This window comes from Chaetodon auriga, chromosome 8 (genome assembly GCF_051107435.1).
Source record: "Chaetodon auriga isolate fChaAug3 chromosome 8, fChaAug3.hap1, whole genome shotgun sequence".
Lineage (NCBI taxonomy): Eukaryota > Metazoa > Chordata > Actinopteri > Chaetodontiformes > Chaetodontidae > Chaetodon > Chaetodon auriga.
This window is the reverse complement of record NC_135081.1, coordinates 11212620-11238110: the sequence shown is the minus strand read 5'-3', so window position 1 is coordinate 11238110 and position 25491 is coordinate 11212620. Positions and strand designations below refer to the sequence as shown.

General features: G+C 40.2%; 1 protein-coding gene across 3 annotated transcripts in view; it reads left to right on the top strand.

Annotated features, from left to right (window-relative positions):
• The window catches only part of cobl (cordon-bleu WH2 repeat protein), a 54313-nt gene that overhangs the window by 7247 nt on the left and 21575 nt on the right, over nucleotides 1-25491 (top strand). The window contains exons 3-9 of one of the 3 annotated variants that reach the window (XM_076737923.1): nucleotides 6531-6725; nucleotides 8617-8827; nucleotides 11692-11920; nucleotides 13298-13342; nucleotides 14179-14267; nucleotides 14651-14722; nucleotides 19823-20002. In XM_076737923.1, the coding sequence (XP_076594038.1) occupies nucleotides 6531-6725; nucleotides 8617-8827; nucleotides 11692-11920; nucleotides 13298-13342; nucleotides 14179-14267; nucleotides 14651-14722; nucleotides 19823-20002 (1021 nt within the window). The remainder of the gene's footprint in view (nucleotides 1-6530; nucleotides 6726-8616; nucleotides 8828-11691; nucleotides 11921-13297; nucleotides 13343-14178; nucleotides 14268-14650; nucleotides 14723-19822; nucleotides 20003-25491) is intronic. The other 2 variants (XM_076737924.1, XM_076737925.1) reach the window with 2 other exon arrangements.

The window sequence follows — 25491 nt, the reverse complement described above, 5'->3', positions numbered from 1 at the left end:
TAGATTTTACATTATTGGTTAAATGGATAAAACAAGGACAGTGTAGTACTTTTATGAGCTACAATGATAATTAAGTCTTTTGTGATCAGTTTGTTGATCCCCACCTTAGAGCAAGGTAGATGGTAAGACAGTTACTGCATATGCAAACTAACATGGAAAAACAGGCTCATGCTGTGACGCCTTGTTCAACCCTGGGTTTGTGGCATTCGGTCAAACTGCTGTTGTCCAACATAACTTTAGGTGCTTTATTGACTTTAGAGAATTATGTGCTCATTATGTTGAAACTCGTCTTGTGGAAGGGTGTTTGTCAAATTCCGAGTTAGCAGGTTGTCTTATATACAGTAACATGTAATATTAATGTCTCCTCTGCCATCCCTGTCCATCATTGTGCACTGCAAGCATCCACATATACAGCATTGTTAAAGGTTCCGTGTAGAGTTTTCGACCTCTAACAGAGATATGGAGTGGATCCCTGTTTTGTTTATCTTGTGATGCGCACGAGGATGCACACATACAGGCATGGTGAGAGAATACAAAATACACAGGTCTATCTACCAATGGTTTCACACCATTCCACTGATCAACAGGTGGTGGTTAGACACTAAAATGTACTGCAATGTACCAGCCAAGGCAAGGAAGAAGAAGATATGGATGTAAATAATACAGGAATTTAATACTAAATAACTGGTTTTGCAGATGTTGTATGTGGAAGGAAATGCACACAACACTGTTTTGGTTAGCAACACTGAATATAAACATAAACTTTAGGGTGTTTACAACAAAACTCCACACCAGACCAATCAGAAAAGCATCAAAATCGATGGAATTTTTCCTTTAGAAACTACTACCATCTACAAAAGACCAAAGTGGACGTAAAATTAAAACTGCACAGAAAACAGGGAATAAAACATAAATATGTCTACAGTTTGTGCTTCAGTGTGCTCTTATTTATGTACTTTTTACTTGGCTGTAGCTGTCGGGCCAGTGGTGAGGTTGTGGTGGACCACCTCTGTAGTGTGAATACAGAGGGTCAGACTGGCATTATCACTGAGCCAGTTTACTTGGCATGGCAGTGGGGTGGAGTTCAACCACATGGCTGGTAATATGAGCATCACAGCATATGCTGAACAAGGAGGCTGCGTGCCTAGCAACTGCAAACAAATACTTTACTCGGCTCATATGTCTCCAGTGCTCGCTCCCAAAACAGAAAGTCTTTCGCTCTGTCTTTTCCTCTGTCTGTCCCTGCTCTTTTCTGCATCTCTTTCGGTTTCTCTGGGTCACTCGCTCATTGTTCACGCATCCAACATTCACAGCTGTTACTAAGCCGAGATCTGCACTCCCTCACAGTCAAGTGGTGTAAGTACAGGTTGCCATGGGGACACCATGACACCGGAGGGGTATGCTGGCGAGGTAGGAGGACAGCGTATGTGAGGGGAGTGGCGGAGGGTCCAGGATGCGTGTCATTCGCAGTGTCCAATGCACAACAGGAGGTTAAAACTCAAGTGTGCACACAGACAACTGTGGCTTTGGCTGCAGTGTGTGTGCGCTCACATGTAAGTGGGTGGGTGTGTTCTTGAAGTGGCACTCAGGAATAAACCATGCTTACTTTGTTGATGTTTCTGCTCTTTGCTGAAGGTATGACCGTGAATCAAGGCCATTTTGAAAATACCTGTTTGCATAGCATTAACAGAATGATGCTATAATCTTTTTAAATTGCTTTGAGTTCATTCTGCTGTCTGATACTCTCACAGTACAACTGCTAAACTTTGTGTAGAGCTTTTGCTCAAGGATGTTTTGAGCTCAGGATCTGAGGTCAGGGATTGATTGTGATCAAAGCATCAGCCTTGCCATTGACAGCCAACCCCCTCTACCAACTGAGTCCCCAAAAGTGGAAACATGACCGTGTGTGTGTGTGTGTGTGTGTGTGTGTGTGTGTGTGTGTGTGTGTGTGTGTGTGTGTGTGATGAATACCAACAGATAGAGTATTTTTACCTGTTAATGGAAACGTCTTGCAGTATAGTTGAAGTCTTATGTTTGTGTTGCTGAAACAATGTAACTGGTGATTTATTGCTGCATCAAGCCTTGTGATATGCCATAGAGCTTTGGTTTCAGCCATTGTTTATGTTCTCGGGATGCACAAAGGTTGTCTTAGTGAATGTAGGTCAGTCAGCGCTGTGTTTCTGGCCAATTAATGTGCTCCACTCCCAGTTGCTTTTCTTCATTTGAGTGTGGTGCCTCATTGTTTCAGTGATCCTATTGTCTGACCCTGAACACACTCTCATCTGATGGGATGTCCATGTCTCTGACTGGGGACATGTCTGGATGTCTCTCTGACTGACTTGATGAAAGTTTGTGGCTCTGTCTGTTGCCTTAAATCATGGTTTCATTTAATCTCATCCACAGCATGCTTTGTTGTTTAAAGTAGGTCAGTCTGTCTCTTTATTTTCTCACGCGGTCTCATTTGTCGTATTTATATCAGTGCATTGTGAGCATCAGTAGCAGACTGACCAGTTTTCCCACACTGGAATTGCTGACTGGATCCTTAAAGAAGTGAATAAAATATTATGAACACACAATAATATAGTTTATCTTTTTTAGATTAGTCGGAAGCTGCCAAGTTGAGATAGCAGAAAATTGGTTTCAACTGAAAAACAGACCACTGGGAAGTTGATTTGGTGGAGTTAGTGCTGAGAGCACAGTTCAAAGCACAAACTAATATATTCCGTTATTTTTACAAGACCTTCCAGAGAGGGAACTTTTTAGTCTGTGTTTCCATGGTTGGGATAAATACAGTCATTGACATTTACTTCTTGCCCGAGCAAAAAATAAAAACCTTAAGGTAGTCTCCAGCATGTCTGTGTTGTGTAATTTAACTTCACAATAACAACAGTAATTTGACTGTGACATCCATGGATTTGCATTGTACACGTTTTGCACTGATCTCACCAAACCTGTAATTTGAAGAGCATTTCATTTTCGCTTTTCCATCCCTCCGTGGGACAATTTTGAATCAGTTTTTTTTGTTTTGTCCTGCATTCACACTGATCTGTTTCTTCACACAAACCGAACAACACATGCACACAAACGCATTTATCCTAAGTGCCTTGATCAGGAGTGAGTGTGGTTGTATTTGGGTCAGGGAGGAGGTAGCCTGACGTACACACACACGCACACACACAGACACTGGGGCTAATCTGTTAAAGAGACTAGCACACAGACAGCAACATAGGACGATTGTTAGGCTGTGTTTTGGCTTATGTCTTACACTGTTAGCTTTGCTAACTATTCCATAAAGGTACGGTTATGGCAGTTTGTGCCCACTTAAATGTTACACTAACAGATATTTTGTTCTGTTGATAAAATGTTGTATTGTCTGAATAAAAAATGCATTCATCCAAAACCCTTCTATGTCTGTTTGGGTTTAGACCAGCTTGACTGTAGTGTCACTAACTAAGAAAAACATTGACTTGCACTCTTTGCCATTAACACTGACATAAACACCATAAACACCTGAATCAAACATGTGTCACAGCTGGATTATTACTCCACCCTCAACATATTGATTAAAACCTGGCAAGTAGCATTATCTCAGAAATGCGCTAGTAGGAGCTGCCGTGCTAAATTATTATAATCATGAAGCTGGTGTCATAGTTTTAGAAATATGCCTTTGCTAAATGAATCTTTATGATGAAGTGTCATAAAACACCAAATTGTCTCCAGCCACATTTACTGTGGTCAGGTGAATAGACGTGAGAGTGCCCTGCAGCTGACAGGTTGTGCTTTTCTTGTTTGAAGATGCCAGAAGTTTTACAGTAGCTGTAGTTTAAGAGGTAATAGTTTTCAAAGTCACAGCAGCTTCTACACTACTTTCCACAACAACTGCATCATCTTTGTTTGAGCATCATTTCAAGTACCTCTCTTTGCTGGAGAGGATAAGTAAAGATAAGTAAATGTTTTGAACCAGGGGCTACTGTTTTTGTTGTTTAAACTGATTTTGATGGGTGATGGAAGGTATGCACAAATCATCTGTAATATTTCCAAAAAACACTGTTATATTAGCTATATTCTACGTGTTACCATGAAATGCTATGTGATTTACCTACTAGTGAGACCAGGAAAACTAACCAACAGAGATATTATCTTAATTTATAACAGAGGACATCATAAATTCCATTTATGATGTCCTCTCTGTCCATGTTGTTTTCTACTTTATAACTACATAACTGCTCACATGATATCCTGCATGATTTTACCACAAACCACGTGAGTCTGCAGCACCTTTGGCAGTTTCAGATGAATTCAGCATCTGTTTGTTTTAGATTCTTGCTCGTTAAAACGAAAAGAGTGAAAGAAATATATCCTTGTTAATGCTGTTTAATCAAGTGAGAAGAACTGAGTGGTTCCGTAAGATCCATTAGTAACCTTCTGTGTGTGTGTGTGTGTGTGTGTGTGTGTGTGTGTGTGTGAGTGTGTGAGTGAGTGTGTGAGTGAGAGAGAGAGAGAGAGAGAGAGAGAATGTGTGTGAGCCCATTAGTAACTCAGTCCCTGTAGAGGCTCAGCTCTTACTGCCCCCCTGTGCCAGAGCAGGGTTTCCTGCTCTTCATTCTCTGCTTCTTCTTTACTCTCTCGCTCTTTCTCTCTCTGTTTACACTCGCTCATTCTAACTCTGTGGGAGACGGAGCTTTTCCTAAAAGAGTCTTTGTGCGTGTTAGAGAGAGGGAAAGAGGGAGAGGGAGAGTGAAATGTTCTGGTGAGACAAACAGCAAGCGAGAGGGAGAGAAGGATACTAGCTGACTGTGTAAAGCCTGGCCAGGGCCCAGTCCCACACTTCCACAGAACCCAGTTCTGTTTACTTTACAGACTCACCAGAAAAAATAGAGTAAACTCATGTATTTGCAGGTCTCTAAGCTGCTCGTGAAAACCTTTTTCTTGTGCGTAAAGCCTATGTTTACAGATAGTGGTTAGAAATGATCTGCACGATGATTAGACTCTTGACCAGATTATGATCAACGCTGTCAAGCCCTTAAGTATGGTCTGTCAGTTCCATGATGTAGTCACTGAAAAACTTTCTACATTGCATAATAAGTTAATGACAGGATGGATCTTGTGGGTGAGAGTTAGCTGATATCCGACTTATCTGTTAATGGTTAACTGTAGCCAGGTTAGAGTCCGCTCACCATGCTGTGTTCACACACATTCTTCCATCGCAGCCTTTTCACTGGGCAGGAGCACCTTGAAGGATACTGGATCATACACTGCTGAATCAAATACGCACATCCTCTCTGAGAGGGTATGTAATCCTTGGAACTGGATTTCTAAGCAATCTAAGACTTTTGGGACACTTAATCAACACAAGGACTGTTTTTGACGTGAGTGGGCTGTTTTTCTTTTGTTATCTCAGGCTAATATTTGTGCTGTGAAGACAGAGAGGGAATGTGTGCCTGCTGAAACGTGTGCTATACAATAGTTATTTGCCATTGTTAGCAGAAGCAAGTGTTTGATTTCTGACTAATCAGCTTTCTCTGTCAGGTTAAGTACAGTTTATGTTGAGCCGAGGTCAAATGTGCAGATAGCGGCATCTCGTCGCCAGCATGTCATTGACATCTGACACATCTCCACCCATACTGGGGGAGCCGTGCTTTGGGTGTTTCTTATCTGTTTTTCATGGAACTAATAAATAATAAGCTATTGTCAACACGCTTCATTATAAGTGGTATGCACCTGAGCCAAAGCTTATGACTCTGAATATTGCTGCTTTGAATAGTATTTGGTGCTACAACTCCAAAATTAACATTCTATCAGAAGGTTTCAACCGCTTTTGTAAAACACATGACTGTTGCATCTCACTCAGCCTAGTGTTCATAGTATGAAGACATTGTTTGAGTGTGTCTTTAAAAAACTGCCCAGGCGTGGAGTAAGATTTGATGAGGGATGTTGTTTGTGTTAAAGTAAGACTGTTAATCATTTTCCTTTAGAAAGAGACATTATTCAGTGGAGTGTTGGGAACAGAATAAGCAGCCGTTCTGGCCTGGATTGTCTTGATGACCAAATGTGTTCGCCCCAGCATATCCGTAGACTGGTCTGAATTCTATGAAGACGAAGGTTTTGTCACAAACAGAAACAAAAAGACAGAAAACAGTCACTGGTATTCATGCTGCTCTTGAGGTGGTGGTAGTTGATTGTGTTCATTAGGTTGTTGTGCTGTATTTTAAGACTGAATTCAAGAAGAACAGAAATGTCTCAGAGAAATGAAAATTATCTACATAATTAAATTGTTTAAAGTGTGAAAACAATACATACAGATTAAAAATGTGCTTTGCTAAAGAAGCAATGCACTGTTTACTTGACTTAGTGGAAAATTATGTATCCTTGATTGACTTAACAAATTGTAAATGTGATAGCCAAGCACAACGTGAAATGAATGCTTATTGTTTTACAAACACAAGTCCTAATGTCCGACACGGAATACCTGGTACAATATAGTGGACTACAGTTAATCTCCTCTGTGTATCTTTACCATTATCTCTCAGGAGGAGAATGAAGGCACATGCCCCACCTCCGCCACAAGTCCCTCAACCTGCCCCACGCCACATCTTCAGAAACACTGTACCTGATGGGGGAGGGACATCAGGCATGGACACCAAGGAGAACATACTGAGACCCACTGTGGATTTACTGCTAACCCTACCACAGGGATACCAGACTTCTGTAACCGAGGATGGCAGGTGAGAGGGGCACACAGGCACACATTCACTCAGGGTGCATCACTCCCTTCCCAGTGGCTTTTGTTCAGTGTGCCTTGTTATAAAATTGTCTTTAAAATGCCTCGTAACCAAAGGTATTTGCTCATGAATACTGTGTTGCAAACGTCCATCCATCCATATTTACATTAAACTATCTATAATTATAAGGATCTTAGCTATTGTGTAGATGAGCATTATGATTTTATGTTGTGACCTTCATTGCCAGCCACTAGACAAACAGTCTGAGACCTGTTGTCGCCTCTGGGTCTGTTTTGGTTGCTTTGCCAGTGAGGCCTTGTCAAGGGGTCCAATTCCCAGTATCAGGAGAAGCTTTGTCCCGGAGAGTTGACAGATGAAGGCTAACCAGCTATAGCTCTCTGCCCCTAATGAGGCTCGCTCCTCTGGGGCAGAAAATCAGGATTCCTCCCAAGTAGAGAACAGCGAGGTGCTCTTTAATAACTGTAGATAAACTTGAGGCCAGTAGGCGTCTCTGTGCTACTTTCTTCAAAAAGAAGGTACTCTATATGTAAGGTAGAGCTACATATAAGACAGTGATATTGTCGTCAGGTGTCTAGTTTCCTTATTCTGGATCATTTCTGAGAGAGGAATGTATGATATTACATTTTAGCTTCAGGTGGGCAGAGTTCACCTTGTGACACGGTGACTGTTCACTTGGCCATAAATGAGATAAGACAAGGCCGAGGTGATAGTAATCAGTTTATCGTGTGTACATAAACAGTTAAGCTGGGTGACAATAGTTACATTTTTATGGCTCTGTTGTAGGACAATAGTAGGATTGATACTAATGCTGTAATATTACAGATCAGACTGTAGTATTACATGAATATTGTATCTTCAGTTGATGTTCAGTTGAAAAAATATGTGTAGATTCCTTACGCATTATCTCAAATGTTATGACATGGCCACAGTTTGTGCCTTTATAGAAATGACCCCATGTGAGCCGACGGGTTAACAGTTTAAAACACAACATGTATTCAATACTACTTTTGATCATTCCTTTCAGGTAGTGATTGTGTATTTTTAATGAGCATGCAACCTTCAAAATCAGCTTAAGAAGCACAACAATTTAGTTGTAGGCCGTGTCTGTGTTAGTGATTGTCAATGGTGTCCTTTGTAGTGGTGTCCCTCTCAGTTCTGTCATCTGATCTGGCTGTTCCCAGAAAACATTGGAGACTGTCTCTTGGTTTCTTTATCTGAGGACTGACAGGTAGTACTGCTGGCCTCCTCGTCAGTTAACCCCCCACAAACACAAAAAGACACAAAGCAACGAAGCAGACTTCAGAGTTTCTCCTGTGGCTTGATGGATGAAATAGTTTGTCATAACAACACGTACTCTGCAATTTGCCTGTCATTACTATGCCACTATGTTTTGTGAGTGCCTTTTCATTTTGGGAGGCTCTTTAGAGCTTCTGTCTAGATAAACCCCTCAGGTTAAATCTACAGCACATGACGCTTGGCTTCCCTGCCATCTCTTGTTGTTTTTTGGCCTCTGTTTTCAATTTTCAGACCAAAGCTTTAAAGACAGCCGCTTGCTCTTCATGTCGAAATCAGTGCTTTTGCCACTCAGTCTACAGAGTGTCTGGGAAAACAGCTCAGTGTTAAAAATCACATCCTTTGTATCTATCAATTAGCCACCCCTCACATCAGGTGTGTCTCTGTTTTCTTGTATGGAGTAATTACTGTTCTCTTTACCGTAGCTAAAGCTACGCAGGCTTTGTAATTCTATCTTTCCTCTTGCCTCCCTCTCTCTCTCCCTCCCTCTCTCTGCATCTCCTCATGTGTTTCTTTCTCCCACCCCCCCTTTCACTTTCTCTCTCACCCGCTCTTCTCTCTCTCTTTCTCCCTCTCTCAGTAAGGCGCTGATGGACCTATTGGTCGAGCTGTGCAGCCGCTACCACCTGAATCCGGCACTGCACACCCTGGAGCTGCTGTCGCCCGACGGCCACACATTGGGGTTCAAGCCCAACGCGCTGCTGGGCTCCCTGAACGTGGCCTGTGTCCTCATCAAGGAGAGAGTCTGGGAGGAGAAAGTGGTGCGCAAACCGGCACCCAAAGTGCCAGAGGTGAGTAATCCTGGAGCATGATACTGAGATCAGGATGTTCTTTTTGTCATGTGTGCTTCCTTTTTACAGACTTTTTTTTTTTTATGCACGTCATATCATATTTAAAACCTGCTGAAATGAGGTGTGTTAGGCTTGCCTTGGACAGGGACATCTATTTTTTAACAAACGACTGCAAATTAAATAATAAGCGTGTACATGATCACATAAGTTTGAAAAAAAAAAGCAAAACAAAGCTAACCATGTTTGATAGGATGTAGATTAATGTAACCCTGAACACTGGTGAAGAATCCCTTACTAATACAGCTGTACAGTCTTCATGTACTGTATGCATAGCTCCTTACCATGTTACCTTGTGTAATGTCCATCCCTCCTTCTCTACCTTTTACCTCTGACTGCTGGCAGACAGCAAGGCCAGTGAAACTTGTAAGGGCCCATGCTAAGGTAGGAAGCCAGCTGGGATTAAACTGGCCGAGCATGGCATTGAAGTCAGTTCTTATCCACTGTTTTCAAGTGTGCCTTTTTTGTCTTTATTACTTGTATTTCTGTCTGTCTTGTTGTCATCTGATTTTACAGCTCACTTGCCTATCTGAACTTATTTCTGCTGACTTTTTCTCTTTCCCTTTTTCTCTGCCTCTCCTCTGCTCTCCTCCTACAGTTTGAATATTTGATGAGTGCCTTACCTTTAGTTACCATGCATTATTTCTCTGCTCTTCTCAGGGCTCACTGGCTGCTCTCTCTCCCTTTGACCCTGCCTGGCCTTAGGCCAGAGACTGACACTATTTCAGACAGTGCTGTCCGTCATCCTTCTTCTCTTTTGTGTCTGTCTTTTCATTGTTCCACCAGTCTCAGCAGTTAAAATGAACATATTTAAGTGTGATACACTGTACAGTCAGCTGTCAGTTTATTAGATACACCCAGCTGAAGTTAATGCAATCTAATACAACAGTCCTGTAAAATATCCGACCTTCATGAAGGTTATAATATTTCGTTTTTACTGGAACTCTTTGCGAAGGGTCTTGACTCAACTTGATCATTCTGGAGGATGCAGATTGTGGTGCTGTTAGGGTTAGGGTATAGTGTTACATGGACAAAATGTACGAAACTTGTTTCAGTAAACTTCATTACAATTTAACATCAGGATAATGTTTTCAATAGTAACTGGAGCCACCAGTCATCAAATGTGTAAACTTTAGCATCCAGCCAAGTGCTCAATGATGAACGTTCTTTTTGGAAGGTAAACTTTAACCTCAAGCAACAGCTTGAGCTTGAGCTTTCACTAGGGTCAAGATAAAAAGTCTACAGGGTATGGAACAGAAAATCAGCTACTACTACTTGTGTACAGATTCTAAAAATACTACTGCCCATAAAAATACTACTGCACATATTCTCATGAGAAAACTACCAATGTGATATGTTGCATTGCACTTCAGAAATACTGTTGCATAGAAAGGACACTGAATTTCACAAGTCTATGTATTATGCACAATATGTTATTGCACAGTTGAGTTAAACAATTCAAAAATTGCACATGTAATGGTGTTTAATGTGATGAAATGGATAATGCGAGCATATATTAGCATTGATAACAGTTAGTGCAAAAAAAAAAGCAGTGGGATTCAACAGATTCAACACGTGAATGTGATATTACTGTAAAATTACAATTTAAAATCCATTTGGCTTTGCAATCTCAGGTGATGCATTGCCATGCACTGATGTGTTTTAGACCCCTAAGAACACGGCTGCTAACTTTTGGAGTACACACCTGATCTGACAGTAGACTCTTTGATTGCGATGAAGCCTCTGTCAAGGTGTGGAGTTACAGTATGTCATTGCCTGCATCTGGCAAACTACCGTTCAGATTTGCAGAAGACAGAAGATATGAACACACTTAAAAAAACCTGTTAATTCAGGAACACCCATGACTTTGTCTAGCACCGTCACCCAGCTTTTAAAATACAAAGACTCCGACTGTACTCGTCTTATGTATGATTATTCTGTCATCTATCAACAATAGTTTTGACTGTGAAACAAATAGCTTTCTGTGTGAAGTCACTAGAGCTTGGCAGAAGCCTGCCCTCTTGAGTGCTTTCATGTATTTGAAGTGCCTTTCCCTATAGTGACACATAGCATTGAATGTCACTTTACTTGAAACACAAAAGCCACAGATATAAAAGCTCTTGACCTATGAGTGTGTGTGTGTTTTTTATAGAGGCTGATGTGAACCACTTAGTGATAAACACTGCTGCACTGAGTTTTTTCTGTTCTCCAGAACAGAACACTATGTAGTGTTATAAGATCTGTATCTATCTTGATACATGCACAAGTCCATGATCATCTGCATGCACACACATACACACACATACACACACAGGCATCATCATCTTTAGCTCATTAAATGTTGCTTTTTCTGTCAGCAGCCAAAGTCTAACCTCAAGTTACTCATTACTGAAGTGTCTTTTTTCGTTTTCAGTGTCTCTCTCTCTCTGCTCTTCTCCTCGCCACATATTTTACATTCCACGTGTTTTGTTTTTTCTCTATAAGAAGATCAAACTTCAAAGAGCATCACAGGATATGAGTCGATCATAGGTTACTCATTCGTTCACATTCACTGCTCTTTCGTCTTCACAATATAATTAATTAATAAATATAAATAACGTTGAGTAAGCTTTGATTCTTTTTGTCCTTTTTCTTACATCAAGGCCAACTTCTTTGCTTTTTGCCTGTCATAGAGATGAAACAAGTGTAAATGGAATGGAAAGAGTTCTCCAAAGGCCACATGAATGTGCCCTATGTGACTTTTTACCCCATGTAGTTGTTAGACATTAATGTCCATTTTTTCCACCCTTCTCCCCTCTTTGTATCAGAAAACAGTGCGTTTGATGGTGAACTACCATGGCAGCCAGAAGGCAGTGTTTCGGGTCAACCCATTGGTACCGCTCCAGGCTCTTATACCGATAATCTGTGACAAGTGTGAGTTTGACCCTGCACATGTCCTCCTCCTGAAGGACAGCATCAGTCGCCGCGAGTTGCCGCTGAACCAAACTCTGACAGATCTGGGGATCAAGGAGCTCTACGCACATGATCAGAGACTAGGTAAACCTTAGCCTCTTGATTTTGTCTATGTCATTTTCCGTTTGGGATTCAGTCACTTTCAGATTTATACCAAAGGTAGCTCTTGTGTCATATTTTATCTGTTGGCCTGCAAATTAATATCATCCCCAAAGCAATTACTGTAGCACATCTAACACATTTGTAAAACATATGAATGCATATACATATTGAGTAAAAGTAGGGGAGCAAATATATTTTCCCTGCCATATTTTTTTTTACTGTACTATAAATTCAGCAGTTTTCTCTAAAATGACCATAAAAAGACGGTGTAACAGAAATGTAGCAGTGGTTTATATGCAGAATAAGAACGTAGCACCACAGAACTTCTGTAATGTTTTTTTTAATCATCTGTCATGTGAGCTTCTGTTTATGGACAGCAAGTGAGCATAAATGACCACTTGCTGTCAGAGGGTTTTATTATTCACTTCCACTCCCCGCTGACTGATTTAGGACAGCCCTCCCTGTGGCAAAGTCTCAACACAGATTTACAAACTTATATGGGCTGTTTAGAACGAGGGTGTGGTGGCTGGACTGAGATTTAGCCAGATTTCTACCATCTACAGAGCATGCTGCCCTGTGGCTGCAGGAAGAAAGAGAACTTTGCTATAGGGAACATAAAGCATAACGTCAACACTGTCAGTAAAGAGAAGAAAGATGTTTTGTGCCTATATAAAAGTATATGTTCTGGATGTCATTGAAGTCCAGCCGTAGGAGCCGGTCATTAAAATGCTTCCTGTGAAATGAGCCACAAAAAACAACACTACATTGTATTCTGCAGTACAGTGTGACTAGCATGTAAATATTGGTTGATTAAGTTTTATGCTGTCAGAGTCAATATTGGTTTAAGCAGCAGCAGGTAGAGCAGAGTATAAACAAAAATATAAGCCTGTGTTGTGCTTCTCACAGTAATTGTTATTTAAATGAACCTTGATAAATGCAATTTGTCTCTGGGGGGTACAGTAATAACGAAACGCTGTCCTTTATCTAGTAGGAGGTTGAATTATGTACCAAGATCCAATATTATGGTTCATTACTATGGTGACAGTCCACACCCACTGACATTTATAGATAGTGCTGTTGTTACAGAGTGTCATCGTTGAGCAAAAGCTTGTGGTTTATGGCTACAACATTTATAATATTACACAATTTTTATGGTCAATTACTATTATGTAATGGTTCTTTTTGGTATTTAACCTTTCACTGCTATGAAGAAGGACACGTAACATGGTGAATTAAGTAACTAATAACTAACTTGCAGTTAGTCTCATTAGATTTAGTGTTTAGTATTAGTGTTTGATGCAGGTCACTTATCCATAAGCGATTTCATGTGTTTTTTTAAAATCTTGTTATGTTTTCCAGTTCTCCAGCCAAAAATGGCTTCTGTCCCTGCTCTTTACCACTCAGGTATTAGTCATGATAAGCCTTGTCTGTCTTAGTGTTGCTGGTTCCAACCAAACGGAGCTTTTAACCCAACGTACTGCTGCTGGCTTATTAACACTGCTTTTTGACTGTGTTGGACATGCATGTTTGCTTGTTAGTCATTTGTCTTTAAAGAAATAATTTGTAGGTTTAATTGTCATTGTAAGATTGATCCTTGTGTTAACATCAGCAATCCCCATCATTTTGAATGACTTATTATTAACATAATTCACCACTGCTTTTATAGGAATCCAGATAACCCTCTAGTACAGCTCTGTGATTTTTTAGTGCTTAGTTTACCTTCCCTCCTCGCCTGTCCTCAAGCCAACAGTGTTATCATGGCACATTCTTACTTACTGCTTTGTAGACTGTGAAGGTTAGATGGAGGTGGTTTTTGAGAAAAATAAAGCTACGGCGCCATCTGCTGAGGAAACTCTGCCAGTTCTTCATGAATAAAAACCAGTATAGTATTTAGTCCATTCCAAAGTGCTTTAAAATGACCAATAAAAATGAGCACAACATTTCATTTCTCTTAATCAAATGAAGCAAATGAATTGGATATCATAGGAATCAAACCAAATTGGCTTATATGTCTGAGTGCTCTGTAAATTCATAGTATTCTACTATCATGGCAATCCCAGCCTCAGTTTTGTCGTTATTAACCTATGCATGTCGGGATCAGTTGTCACTCACCTCAGCTCGGTTCCTCATGGAGTTTTCTCTTAGAGTGAACCTTTATTATTTCATTTGCTTTCGTGAAGCACTGACTATCGTGTCCAACTCTTCTCCTTCTCCTCCTCTTCTTTGTTTTCTTTTCATAGGCTCCATTCGCTCCAGCACTACCAGCCTGGGCAGAGCAGAGAAGAAAGGGTTCCTGGGTATCTTCGGGTTCAACAAGAGGAAAAACAAAGTAAGACTCTAAAGCTGTGCTACTGCTGTTTTTGTTTGTTTTTTTTGACAATTTGTTGAATTTACACAAGCACACCCACACATACATACATACACACATGCATACATACATGCACACACACACACACACACACACACACACACACGGTCATACATACACAATATTACATTGTTGAATTAAGAGCAGCATTAATGCCATCATAACAAAGTTTAGCAGTGATTTATTTACACAAGTGCCAGAAGAAATATGAGCTTGTGAATTATTAACAAACTAACCTTGAGTGGTGCATGCCATTCATACTTATGAAGACTGATAGCTGAGGCAGGCTAAATACATGGCTGAGCAGTTGAATGCTGCATGTTAGCTGTGCCTTCCGTTTGCAGATACAGACAACATCTATGGACATGGATGACTGTGGTGATAAAATAATCCAAAATGCAGACACGCAATCCAATGTAAGTATTACTAACACATCTGAAGTCTCACTTATCACATCTTCTTCCAGACGTGATAAATGAAATCAAAATTTTTTTCACTGGGTTCAAAACTTGTCTCTGAAGCATTCCAGGTGTATGCTATGGGTGGACAGAATAACAGGAAAATCTTTACGATGTGATATAAATCAGTAACAACAAAAGCTAAAGACAAACCTCAAACATTACTGCAGGCTTGAATCAACACTTCTTTGACCCTGTTGTTACACTCACAACAAAAATTGGACTTACCAAACAAAGGTAGAATTTATTGCAGGTCAATAGCATTGGGTTTCATCACATAGGTTGGAGGATTCCTGTTGTTACGTCCATGTCTTGCATCGCTTCTGATACTATAAAGATTTTGAAATAATATACTGTGTGTCTACTGTACCCATCTGCATAGTAGAGTGTGATGAACCATTAAAAAAGGCACATTACACATGCTCTCGATATTGGTCTTTTGAGAAATGTTGAGGTGTTGTAGGTGTGTAAATGTGTCAGGTTGCAGCAGTGCTGGCTGACAAAGCGTATCATTTTAGTGAATAATATATCCAGATTCAAGTTTTCTGTTGCTTCGCTGTATACCAGTAACAAAAAGTCAATCAGCTTCACAAGCATGACCCTAAAGGTTTTGGCATTTCCCTGGTAGTTTACATGTGCAGGCAGTTAAGGAGGCAAGTTAGCATGTTAGCATGAGCTATAAAGTCACAATAGCCACATTTACTCTACAGGAAATACACCAGATTGAAATATTTCTTCGTGCTGAGGGCCATCTTCACAGAATAAGACCATGTCACCAAAAAAGATTGTTGAGTTGTTATACAGACAGATGTCCTCTAGAGGGCAGCAACTGTCTCCAGTAGGCAGTCTTACTGCTCTGTTCATGGTCCGAGGCAGAGTAGTAACAGTGCTGCCCACAGTTCTTGCCCACTCTGTCTTTAATTTCCTACAAATGAGTACTGGATGATGAAATGGCTGTAGGGAATAGTGTTACGTAGTTGTATTTGTAACTTTTATCCTAAAGTCACAGTGAATGAGAGAGTGTACAGTACAATAGTGGTAGGTGGGAAGATTTGACTAAATGTCAATCATCCAAAAATAAAGCTTGAATCATAGATTTTTGCTAATAAAAACATTAACAAATAAGATTGTTAATTTATCTTTTTTTAACCAAAATATTAATAACTCCCTACATCCGCTGCAGTGTTGAACATCCTTGTTACACCAGACGTACATTGAGATGCAGCATTAAGCAGCTCTCTACCTGTTATGTCCATAACTCAATCACGTTAATCTCATTTTGAAGCCATGAACCCCGGTTCAGCAGCAGCCACTGTGGCTCACTTCAGATCAATATGGCCTTTGATTGTATTAGCTGTAAAAACGCTCACTCTGGTTCACTTCACTATCCCATCAAGCACAAAGCTTCTGGATCAACTTCTACACCCTTCTTCCTCTTTGTTCATAGTGTTTCCTTCAACACAGAGCATCTGACTTGCCATTGTTATCCTCGTCTTCAGGGCTTTGTGCTCTTCTTCATCCTCTTTTTAATGTCTCCCTCAGACGCTTCTGACTATATGTCTTCCTTTTGAAAGAAATAACAATAAAGGAAAGGAAATGAAGAGGAAAAGCATATGGCAGCAGAGCATGAATTAAATATTCAAACTACCGGAGTATATGTAACATTTGCTTTGTTTGAGTATATTTAAAACATTAATGTCTTTATTTATATTGCTAGATCTCTGCCATGTTGCCCTTTCCAGTGGGCTTAAATGCAGCTGGACTTTTCCTCTCTGATATGATTGTTTCTCATCCAGGGACTGTTATCAGACCACACACATGCATCCGTGCACACCAGCACACACACACACACAGACACACAATGTTATCAGCCTGAAGGCATCAGATTACCCAACCTTGGCTACATTAGCACTAAAAGCCCTGCCTCTTATCTCTAATTGTTCATTAGGGTCTAAACTACTGTGTGTGTGTTTGTGTGCATGTGTGTGAGTGCGTGTGAGTCTGTGTGTGTGCATGCCAGTGTGTGTGGTCTTAAAACACTAACATGGTCAGAGAGCATCGTGCTATAGGGCAGTGCTGATTCTGAAGCAAAGCGACTTAAAATATCGAGAATGAATTTGATATTTTTTTTATTTTAAAACACACATTGATCAGGTCACCCTATGTGCCCAGACTCCTAATTACAGCGATGACAGACAATTATAGAGGCAACAATTTTATTTTATTTTATTTTATTTTTATTTTTTATTTATTCATTTATTTATTTGTTTGTTTGTTTGTTTGTTTATTCATTTTTACAATTTTTCAGACCTCAAAACTCCAATACCCCTCATATCCAATGATTTGCCCACCAGTAAACATGACTGTACATGAAGAGATTTGAGACACATTGGTGGTTTTCTATGATTTCTCTTTGACATAAATAGCTTTGGTGATTTTATCACTCTAACCACCGATCAAGGTGCATTTCAAGTAAATAGATCTTAAGTTACAACATAATGATGCTCTCAGCTCATGAACCAAAAGTCTTCCCGTACTATCTTATAAGTTCATATTGCGGCTAACACACATTAATATGTACTATATCAGTCTTAGCTGGTGCAACACGTAGCAGGTGAACTGTCATCTGTACATGGGTCAGTGCAGTACTCCTATTATTTTGGTAAGAATACAGTACAAATGTGTGTGTGTGTGTGTTATAGTTAATATCCCCTGAAAATCTTGTTTTTGCTGACTACCAGTGGCCCCTTTGACCTTGCTGCAGTGATGTAGTGGTGTACTCATGGGTGTATCAGTACGCCGTGACATCACTGTTGGGTGTGGGTAGAGGTACAAAAGTACATACTCCTGACCACACCCAACCACACTCAACCAGTCGTGATGCTGGGTGTGGTCTGAGGTGAAACAGACTTGAAACTTTCAACCAGAGAGGGCGGTGAAACACTGCTTTTCAGTCCAGTGTTAAGATATTCCTTAAGTACTTTGTCATACACCCAAAAATTATGATCTTTTCTTTATTTCATCTTGTCTCAATCACCTGTATTTAGCTAAGCCTGTAAGTCCTCTAAATATATAGAAAAACTGCAAGTTGTCATTCATTTCACACTTCTCAGTGTAGTCAAACAGTGATGTGTGTTTTACTTTCTAAAAGATGACCTTGTCCTTGTTCAAAGTAAGTGTAGGAGGATTCTCCTCAATGCTGAAGGGAGACTAACTTTTACAGTGATTAGTAGGGAGTGATTCTGACATTTTGATAGGCCACTGGAGATTGTGTCATTTTCACATTTGAATGTGTGTTTTGTAGTAAGATCAGTTTTTTAAGCACTAAAGGGCATTCCTGACAGATACATTATGCAAGTCATATTCCTTCTGCACATGTTGTGCACAAGTTCAGTAGGTTCCTATTAAGTTCTTCACCTTGTAATTATGAATCCTGCAGTATGTTTGTTATATTTTCGTCTCTCACTGTTTTGACAGATTTCAGATTGTTTACCAGGGGGAAGGAGTAGAAGAGAGCAGGTGAAAAAGTCAAACAGAGTTCATGTGAATTTCTTGCTTTGAACATTATATTTTGGTGAGAAGAAAACAAGCTTTTTTTAGGATTCCAAATGGAAATCACATCAATCCTTCACTTCCATCATTTCTTTTTTGTTCTGTCAGCCTCCATCTGCCATCTCAGCCCCCCCCCCCCCCTTGCCCTGCTCATACCCCCTGTCAGTCACACAGCACAGTGAAGAACTGACTGAATGTTTTTATTTAATATTTTATATCGTCATCTTTTTTCTGCTCTAAGCTTAAGTTGAACTGGTCATGTTATCTTCTTTCATGTTTGTGTTGAATATGTCTTTTACTTAATGTTTCTGTACTAAGGTTAAATGCATATTAAAAATATAAAATAAATATAAAATATTTTGCTACCGCTCTGTCTCTTTAAAGTCAAAACAGATTCCCCAATAAAATCTTATTTTGCATGCTGTCAGAATCAACAGTTAAAACATATTTTCCACAAATGCGAAATGTTCCTGATATGAAAAAAGCGGCAGACATGCCTACTGTACTGCTCTCCTCAAGGCCTTTTTTTTTTTTTTTTTTTCAGAAGCACTGTTCTTTTCCCATCCCTCCCCACTGTGAGATGTTCTAACCTTGGGTCCAATTAATTCTAATGACCTGAACTTTATGTTCCTTTTTGCTCTGCTTTTATGCTGTATCCAGGCATTGTCTGAATGCATCAATTAATCTGCTTTTAAACACTTTTCTTTTCTTAAATCATGGGGGTGTGAGTCTTGGTTTGGTACCCCCGTTGTGCCAAGGCTCTGTACCAAGCTGAGCCATGGGGAGATTCAGTTTTTCAGGAGCACTTTGGGCTCTCTTTGATCAGGTGTTGAAAACCATTTTTTGTTCCAATGGTTTTGTCAGGCGCAGCCACCCTTTGAAAATGCGGCTGCACTTTCAACTTGGTCAAATATATTGTTGAGACTTGAAAAATGGATCACAACTTCAGAATGTGTGCATCAGTTGCATGCATATTATGTGCATGTGAAGTTGTTTTTGATGTTAAGGAAGTGAATATGCTGTGAATGAGGGGAGTGGGATCTCCCTCTGAAATCATCCAGATATGAAATATGTATATTTATGATACAGTTGTCAGTTACATTCAGTTAGGCCACGAGCCAAGACACAGGTTTTTGATCTGGATTCTTTGTTTGTTTTGTTGTTCTTTGGATTCTTGAGACTAACTAGACATAGTAAAGGACACTGACATCAAAATATAAGCTATAAGGATGATGAGTCTGTTGTAACAAACAAAGTGAAATACTTCCAACAGCCTCTGGAGAGGCAGAGATCATTAAAGGTGATCTTTCACAATTTGATACCATTTCAGCCACTGGTGATCCAACAGAAACACGATGAATTTACGTCTATAACTCTGTTCATGAGACTTGAAATTGATAGCAAAATGTCCTTAGAGCTCTTGTACATTTATTCATTGTATGCTTACATACATTTTTACATATTTCAATCTGACTTCAACGCCTTTATTTTTGACATCACCTGCAGGGTCTATCCACAGTATCAGGGGTCCCCAATGTAGAAGATCGGCCCAACACCTTGGGCCAGTCTCAGTCAGTCATGAACATCACCAAGATGTCTCCCAAGGCTGAGACCAAGAAGAGGAGGGCCCCACTTCCTGGGTCCCCAACACCCACCGTGGGAAACACCAGCTTTAAGGACCATCAGGTGAGAAGATAAAAGAACAGTGTTGAATTTGTATGTTTGTTAGATTTAGACACATCAGTGAAATGATGCCACTAACTGGATCCAGAGCGTTCATGGATGTTTGCAGTTATTTACATCATGATTTGAAACTGACTCTTGCCCCACTGTAAAACCTAATTTACTTCCACTGTGGTAAAAGCACTATTTCGTACCTGCAGGCCAAACACAAAATCTCACCATGTCACACACGATTATGCATGCAAAATGTATAATTGTTATTAGAATGCTGACACAACAGTTTTTTCATTGGAGAAAGGCTCTTATTATGTAAAATATCCAAATTCCTCAGCTCTCAGGATTGACCTGAAGTCGTACATCTGAAAGTACTTGATGCAGCCTTTCTTCTGGGTGTTTTGGCCTGAGATTTGGCTCATCAAGGTCAGAGTGACCTGTATCGTCTACATCAGAGCAACAGCTCCCTGCAGTCTCATTATAATGTTATGGCAGCATGCTGGGAAATGTTGTTTAGCAACGGACATCCTTCCTCCCTCCCGCTGATAATAAGTTTGTTTATTTGGAGGAGCTGGTGTTCTTGATGGATGTTTTCAAGAGGAAATTTTGTTCTCAGGATGGCAGGGAGAATGGTGTTATTTTCTTCAGCTTAATTAACTAAGCTGTTCACGGAGAAACCATTTCTGCTAGAGGTGCTGCAAACACGCACCTGAATGATCTGATACGCAATGTCTCTTGTTCTTAAGAACTGGTAATAAGCTAAGCATTGAAAGCACTAAAGATTAGTAATCAAATGATGCCACAAAAACACAGATCGTGATGCATTTCAGTTCAAGTGTAGCCCCATAGAGGATATCTGTCCACCTAAATTTGTAATGGTAGATTAGCCTTAAAAACTATGTAGCTACCAGTTTAAGGAGGTGTACATAAATATGGCTAGTTTTCATTGTCAGCTAAAATTCTGAATTCTTCCTTTATGGTACTCATTTTAACGCAATTATTGATGCTTGTTCTTTTGTTTTTGCAGTTCATTGTGACTCTTAAAAAGCGCCTGATACCTGTTGTGATTGTTCTTAGTGCTGCTGCAAATTGTAGAAAGAGAGAGTAATTTATCTGTCCACCTGTCAGATTAAGAGTTACGACTGACACCAGAGCTGAGACACATACTGAGACACCATCAGCAGTCACAAGGGCAGCTACACACAACAGTTATGAAGGTCATCTGAGGACTTGATGACTGGTCTTATAATAGATTTCTCCATCTCACTCTTATGCCTTCTCTGAACTGTTATCCTGTCTCAACACAAAGTTTTTCCAACCAGGCATTGCAAGGTCACGCTGTGGTGCAGGACACTTCTCATGTTTCATCTCTGTTTTCTAGTGATGCTTTTTGAGCAGAGAGATTGAAGACGGGCTGTCAGTGTGTTCTGCATGTCTTATCAACAGTTCAGTTCCTTACGCAGGAATAACAGAAGAGCAACAAATATGTCATATAAGTGGAACTTATATGTTGATTTCATATGCATTTGTAGCATTTAAGTGATCACCATATTGATTGATGGATGAATGAATGGATGTATGCCTGATCAATATGCCTGATATTGTTTCATTAGCCAGTGTCATCTGAAGACGCAGCAGAGATGTTCGGTGTGCAGAGATTAGCAGCATGCCTGGCCTGTGTTTGTTTGAATGTGATTAGAAAGGATTTAGTTTCATGACAGTGAAGGATCTCATAGCAGCCAGGTTTTATCAGGATAGTTTCTCAGGGGCATTGGCATTAAAGAGCTCTGCATGACTTGGATCTTTGGAACAATTTTGCCTGTCGAATCAAATCATGTCACAATCATAATCCGAGTTGTACTTTCACATTTACATGAAATTTGGAATTGTAGTTGCTGGAGGCAGTATTAAGCTACCGTCGGAAAAGTTTAGCTTGTCAGTAGAGGATCATCTTCAAAAAGTTCCAGCTCCAGTGAAAACAGATGTCACGCTATACTTTTAAAACACAATAGTTCAGATACAGGTTTGTCCACAAGGGATGGGCTGGAAGTGGGCCGGCTTGCCTGGCAGAACGCACACACTATTTATCACCTAATGTGCAGTTTGTTTTTGTTGTGTTTTTTTTTTATCCTTGTTGGATTTTGCTGACTCAGACTTGTCATGCACTGAAATGCTCCCTCAATTCTGCTGCATGCTGCTTTGTGTTACAGTCTGACCCACCTTATATAGATAGCATCTGTATATACAGTATAATATGAGAATATGTGTGTGTGTGTGTGTGTGTGTGTGTGTGTGTGTGTGTGTGTGTTTGAGATGGAGGAGGATTAGGCACATGATAGCAGGTTATCTGAGGACAGCTCTCTATGATGACTGTCCTTATTATAGACCTCCCTCTGCGCTGGACAAGCTTAGGTGGTCAACTGATTGTGACTTACAAGACACAGTAATGGACATTGACATCATAATAAAAGCTATATGCATGATGAGATCGTTATAACGAAGCCAAATTCTTCAAACAGCCTTTGAAGAGGCAGAGATCACTAATGATGGTCATTTAAATCATAGCAGGGACATAGATTAACGTCATTGACAAAATTAGGAGGGTCAGAATCTCTTCATAGTCAAATGTGGATATACGGGTCAAATTCAGGGCCACATTTTAGGGCAACCTGTGTCTATCACGAATGATCACTTTAGGGTAAGTAGAGTTTTTGCTATTTATGACAAGCTCTGTCCCTCGCACTCACTGGCTTTTACTTTTCCAACTTTGGTGTGGATGATCTTAAATACGGTAACTGTAATGTAAACGAATGTAGACTTGGCCCAACCATTTTTAATATGGAGGCTCTTTCTTTTAACACAATTTCATGTTCGTGACTATTTTTTTCTTTAAGTAAGTTCCACTCTATTTGTAATCAGCAGAGCTAGTTAAATAACAATGGAATCCATTTTTAAGTACTGCTTGTAAGACAGTCAGTCTGCCTCTCTGAGTAGCTGCTGTTGCTTAAAAACGAAATACTAGTGCAATGGCTTCTCTGAAAAAGAGAGGCTGCTTGAATGAGTGGCCATTAACAGCAGTTTATTTAATCATTCACACAGGGATACAGTTTTTTTTTTTTTTACAGAATGCTAAATGGATTAATGTCAGGGTGTCGAAACAAGAACTTCAACATCTCCATTTAAGATCTTGTTTCATTTGCAGCAATGAAAGTAGATCTTTGACCTTTTTTATGTCTGAGGGGCTGGGTGCTTGTATACAGTAGTGAGTATGAGAATAGCAGCGGCACTAAAAGCAGATGATACTATTTCAGGATGAGTGTAAAGTCATCTCCGACTGCAGGAGAATCAGATGTTTTCACATTTCACTGGAGTCGACATGGAGTCAGAGTCAACTTTACTGTTCTATTTCTTCAGCTTAACAATCAACAACCTGCGTCTGTCTTTATGAGAGACAGCACTTAAATTGTGTTTTGGAACATTGAGTTCAGAGAAGCACAACCTTGTTTTTGGGTTTTTTTTCCAGCAGTGATAGGCAGTCTGTTATTGTGGTCTGGAAAGGAAGCCATGTCTACATCGCCTCTTGTGATAAAGGAGTTCAGAAAAATTCTGAGCTTTCTGCTTCACTGCTCAGTCACAGAAGGTGCTTCTTGAGTGAGTGTGTTTGTGCTCATGTGCGTTGTGTGTGCAGGAAGACTGAAAGAACAACACAGAACAACTCAAGGATGAGAGAGAGGATAAAGAGCAAAAGAGAGAAACTGAACGACTAAGAGGGTCACAGAGAGATACAGAGAGCCAGAGTAAGGTAACATCAGGTCTTATAAGGGATTTCCATGTGTGTATTTGGGTTGTGCAACATTAACAATGTATGAGCTTTGGGATCGTATTTCAAAAATGCAGTACAGCATGAAATCTGATTGGCCCTTAGCACCACCCTCACCTTGCAGAAGGAGGACAGGACGGGGGGAAAAGTTCAACAGAGGACAAGCAGCATTAAAGAGCAGAAGGTGAAGTAATAAGATCAGGGGCAGTAAGCAGGCTGTCTGGTAAAAAGTTTGGAATGTTCTAAAATAGATTACATACAGCTAAATATAGACTTTCAGGTTATTCTCAGTTCCGCTTTATTGCACTTTCACTGCCCCCGTAATCCATTACAACTGACATTTTTGAACTCCTGTCACCAAATGACAAAGCAAATTTAATTTGCCTTGCTGTCTACATTACTCACTGGACTAATAACTCACCAGTCTCCCTGGACTGCCCAGCAATTAGGAGATGGGCAGCATTACGTGTGTGTAGACCTGGAAAAAAAGTATTTCTAATGTAACCAATCAGACAGGGTCCAATACAAAACTGCTTTTCGTTCAACGCAGCAGAGTTTCTTGTGAAACCTGAAGCCACAGAAGGGCAATACAAGCCAGAGGGGAGAGGGAAGACGTTTGGATAAAGTCATAATTCACGTCACATCTGTTTACTGGGACGAGTGAACCCTTATGTGGGAATTCAACACAAATGAACCACGGTGGCAGAAACACTGTATACACTATATACAGTCCAACAGTGTGAGATTAGATTCCTCAAGGGAAATCTAGTTGTCCAATATGACAGAATTGCTCAAAGCGAGTCTGACAGATCGTAATTAAGGCATAGTTTTTGTGTTTTCCTTAATATGCTTTCCCTTTGGTACAAACTACATGTTTTTGGTTTCGGGACAGCTGTCTGCACATGTGTGTGCATTGTATGTATTCAGTTGTGCATGCATGTCAAACAATATGGCAGTTGGAGATGTCTTTCCAAAACTGTTCTCACATGTCCACACTTAATTGCATGAATTAGCTTTTGTGCATGCTGCATTCTTGCCTGTGTCTGTGTGGCGTCTTGATTGATCGAGCTGGCTACGTTTTTTTTCCTGATGATCTGTCACTCTGCGAAAATAGCGAGTTGGCAGCAGGAGGAGGCTTGTTTTTCACAGCCATCCATCAGTCCTGCAGTTGTCTACAACAGTAGCTAACTTTAATCTGCTCTAATGCACAGTTCTGGTTCAATCAGCCAGACAAAACACAAGTTGCTCTTGGATCTGTGTTCAGTAATGAGCGTTCCTGTAAGGGTTTCTCCCTCTTTGCTTTTGTTTTTCTTCCTTGTTTTGCTCTCCAGCTGTCCTTAATTCTTTCCATTTTTTGTTCCCCTTTCATATCAGCTTTTCTTTTGCTGCACACCCTCTGTTTTGTCTCTTTTACAATACCTGTCGACAGGTCACAGCTTCACCCAGTGAATACACCCCCAACTTAGCAACATAAACAAAGAAGGTCGGCCATACTGCTGTTGGGTTTGATGGCTGTTAGTCCCTGTTGTATTTGTGGTTAAATGGGCTTTACCTCATTCAGATAAGAATCTGTGAGAGAACAAGTGAGCAAAACGAGTGAGGGTAAAAGTACGAAACACAGTGCAAAGACAGAACGAAGGTAACCTGGGTGTTCCCGACGTGATATCTGCAGGAAGTC